At 41.1% G+C, this 4,051-nt stretch overlaps 1 protein-coding gene across 1 annotated transcript in view; it reads left to right on the plus strand.

Moving 5' to 3' along the window:
• The window catches only part of si:ch211-250c4.3 (uncharacterized protein LOC100535981 homolog), a gene marked incomplete in the record, with an annotated part of 39,520 nt that overhangs the window by 27,681 nt on the left and 7,788 nt on the right, over positions 1-4,051 (plus strand). Inside the window, 2 exon segments of the mRNA XM_035664128.1 lie at positions 427-586; positions 3,433-3,560. Of these exon segments, the coding sequence (XP_035520021.1) occupies positions 427-586; positions 3,433-3,560 (288 nt within the window).

Genomic DNA, 4,051 nt, shown 5'->3' on the forward strand with positions numbered 1-4,051 from the left:
ACTTTCGCAAGGCACTGTACTATTGGGGAATAGTGTCACAAGATGTGGCAGTGCTACCAGACCAATATATCTCCCAGGAGTCTTGCATAGTTATTTTAGTTTATTTAGTCTAAATAGCAAGCTTTTTTTATGCTAACTGTACATCTCTATGTTTTATTTACTCTCATTCTCAAGAAATTATTGCACTAAATACCGCAGTCAATTTATGATTTATTGCTAAAAGGAGCGCATTTGTTTATTACATTAAGAAACGGTAGTGAAAGCTTCAGTGTAAGAGAAGCTTGTAGTGTAGCTTGTTGTGTTTGTAGCTTATGCTACTTCCAGCTAAGAGTAGTTGCAAGCTACATTTTCAAAGCACCTTACTAAACATTGCCATCAGGTTATCACATTCATTTATCACCATAACTCTGCCATCTTTCTGAACAGGACTTTTTCCAGCAGCACTGCAGCTGTGGTGCAGCCAGCATGGCCTTCCAGGATGCTCAGAAGAGACACTCCAGAAGTGAGTTTTTGTCACCCAGCGGAACCCTCTCTGACCTGACCACAATCCCAGAGGTCACACGGCATTCATTCATAACCAGGAGAGGTAATGGTAACGCACATTTCACTTTATTTGATCGAAAATTAAGGAAATTGTTCAGAAAAGAAACTGTCAAATGGAATTCAAGGTGCTATTGAACAAACTTGTGTTGACATTGTGAGCACTGAATGCAAGTGTTGAGGTTCATTTTGCCTCCATAACAAACATGACAAATTAGATTTTCACACTGTAAACAAACCCTCAAGGTAGTCAAATGTATTTGGAAGAGAAAATGAAAGTTAAAAGGAAAAAATATTATCCAAATGTCTGTTGTAAACCACTGCAGTTTACAGACTCACTTATTGCTTCAACTTTGACCTACAATACTGAAGGTTATATAATACATTTGAAAACATTAATATAGCAGCAAACAAATATTGTCTATGTAAAGATAGTGGAGTTGTGGTGTCCTGAGAAGAGAATAACAAGCTAAAGTTACATGGCAGCAATAGCAGCCCATTTCACATTTTCTCATCTAAGTTGGTGAATTAAGGGTTTATTAAGACCAAACCAGAGTTGGTGATTGCTTGAAAGGCTGCGGAAAGACTAATAAAGATGGTTTTGGTGAGTTTGAAACTGAAAGTGGACAGGACAAACTGGAAGCTGTTAATTTAATGAAATGGTTGATATGGGTTGATCAGAAGTTCATGTATTTATTAGAAAACTATTTATAGAACAGCCTCAGAGTTGAGCTTCCGATAAATCTTTTTGATCACAAGTGTAAGAGAACTGTTTTTTGTATCTGATGATACTAGTAAAAAGTTGATTATCTGTACGAGATTCTCATTTCAGCCAACTGCTCGCTCAATTATCATAACAGGTATAAATGATGGAAGTGTCTGAGGGAGAAGGGATGAATGCAAGGTTGGCAGTTTAGATAGAGCAGCTTGTTTGGACAAGTACACATGAGTATTTTCTCTTGATGCCACTTCATCTAGTACAGTGCTTTTATAAGCCTAGAAGATAAGATATTCTTTAGTGGACTGGGCCCACCAGAGTTCCAGACTCTGTTTCTCTGAGACATACTGTACTTTTTGCTGTGAGTCAACTGAGTTCCCTGGAGGTTATTGAAACCACTCCTAATTAACCTTTAGCATTTAATTACTAGTAGGATCAGCACTTAATAACCTGCTCCAGTGGGATGTGTCAACAAACACACACAACCACATATTAATGTTTTAGTTTCAGTGTTTGTCTGACACGTTCCTGAAATGGATCTAACAGTTATGTTATTAAAAAGTTTTACTGGTACTTCAGTTTCACAACCTGACCCTGAGGCAACCCCACGTGTTTTTCTGCCTCTGTGTTTACCCTGTCATCAGACACAAGCTCAAGGTGATGTTCGTCATTTGGGGGTACAGTCATCCCCCCTAGATGTTATCATTGCTGTTGTGTTTTTGGAGTGGCTCACGTTGCCCGAGGAGGCGGCAGTGGTTGACAGCTTGGTGGGCCCACGGGGAAGATTAAATTATAACTGGAATGGGACACGGGCGGAATTCCTGGCATCCTGCTTATGACGGGAACACATAATGTCCCGTGGACTCTGGAATGCCTTGGTTCTTCCTCTGATGGGCAGGAAACTGGATCTGGAGAAGAGGTTGAGAAGTCAGGAGAGATGGGGGGCCCAGATTAGGTGCAGTGTTGGAGTGGATAGCTTTGCTTCGGTCAAGGTTAAATGTTACTATGGAGTAAAACTGTATTGTCAAACAGCCACAGATTGTTGGACACAGGAACAGGTGGAGGAAATAATGAGTTAGAGGCAGAGAAAAACAGGATTAACAGTGTTTGAGCTTGTGGAATTGCTGTTGGCTTTGTTGGATTGTTGCATTCACTGACAAAGGGCACCAGGTAATGCAAAAGTTGCTAAATGCAAGTTTATAGTGACTTTTCTGATTTTCATGTACTTAGACACTAAAACCTTAGACACAGCGTTAGCCCTAGTTTGGGGGTTTCCTTATCTAGGAGTGTGCCATGATCAGTAGAAACTGTGTGCACATGTGATGAGGGGAGGTGTGTTTACATGGAACAGAGGCAAAAAACAGGACTGTGCTGATTTCCATCACCATTTGTCATAACAGTCATCACTCCCTTCTCAGCATGCAAGCAAAGGCTTCCAACATGTGGACAAACACTCCACCTCACAAACCAAACCTATACAGTCAATCTGCAACATTAAAGATACTGACATTATGGTGTAAGACAGAGTGACCATTTACACTGAAACTGGCTTTCTAAAGGTTATATGTCTGGAATTCACTTGCCACTGGATGTTGCACTAGAGCACCAGCATCTCAGACAAAAACACTGGGACATTTATAAAATATAACTCACCAAAACCATCTTGGTTAGTCTTTCAACAGTCTCTCCAACCATAACTAATGCTGGTTTAACCACAAACGAAAAGTTTTATACTGCTATCACTTGCCATCAGATTTCATAGGCAAAAATGGTATATTTATAATCTGAGTTAGATAAGAAAGTATCTGTGAAAAGGGCCGAAATGGCCACAAAGTAAGCCAACGTTAATCCTTGGGGACGAACGTGCCCGTCAAAGTACGTCCACTACAAGTGCTTGTTTTTGCCACTGACAGGCTCAGATTGTTATTCTAAGTGCATGACAATATTATGGACAGACCTTTACTTTAACCAGAAACAACTGTAATACTGCCACTGGATTCTTTTTACCTGGTACCATTTACCTCTCAAAGAAGCAGTTAACTGAACTTCAAAATAGCTTTAAAATGATTGAGCTGCCTTACATAAATACATGAACAGTGATTTCACTCTTGCTTACCCGAGCCAACTCTCCCACACACACGGTAACTGCCTCTTATTTGTGATTTGTGTTTCAGACACCAGCAGTGAGGGTTTGACACCGGTCCCACTGTGGAAAAGAGGCCTGAACCGAAGGAGTTACACAGAGGGGGAGGTCCGCTTCCTCGGGGACAGCACCGAAGGGCTCTCCATCCCCCAGTGCAGGGTGAGTGATGTGCACAAGCAAGCATCCCATTCAGCAGTGTCTTGGTATTGTTTAAGATAGGACAGCATTTAAAATATTTTATATCCATGACTGTCTCTCTACAGAAAATAATACATCTTTAGCACTGATTGTATTGCAACCTTCACTTAAAAAGGGTGGTGCGTATCTGCATGCAGGGTGACCCACTGCTACACCCCCCGCAACACACTCTGAACTCACTTTGAGGATTTTCCATGTCGCACATTCCCTCTGTTAACCATCTTATATGGCAAAGGCAGGCGCCGCACAACTCTCATCCTGATGACATGATGATGAACTGAAATGCTTAACCTTGGAGGGGTGATCCTCCTTCTGCAAGGGCCCCCAGCTGTTGGGAATTGACAGTAATTAATGTAGCAGGGAGGAAATTGCTGTCCAAACACAATAAGTCTTGTTTTTAGCTTGGACATCATGCATTCTTGAGTCTTTCCATTGTGTGTAACATTTAGGAG

This window comes from Morone saxatilis, unplaced genomic scaffold (assembly GCF_004916995.1).
Source record: "Morone saxatilis isolate NCDOM2014 unplaced genomic scaffold, NCSU_SB_2.0 Contig19, whole genome shotgun sequence".
Lineage (NCBI taxonomy): Eukaryota > Metazoa > Chordata > Actinopteri > Moronidae > Morone > Morone saxatilis.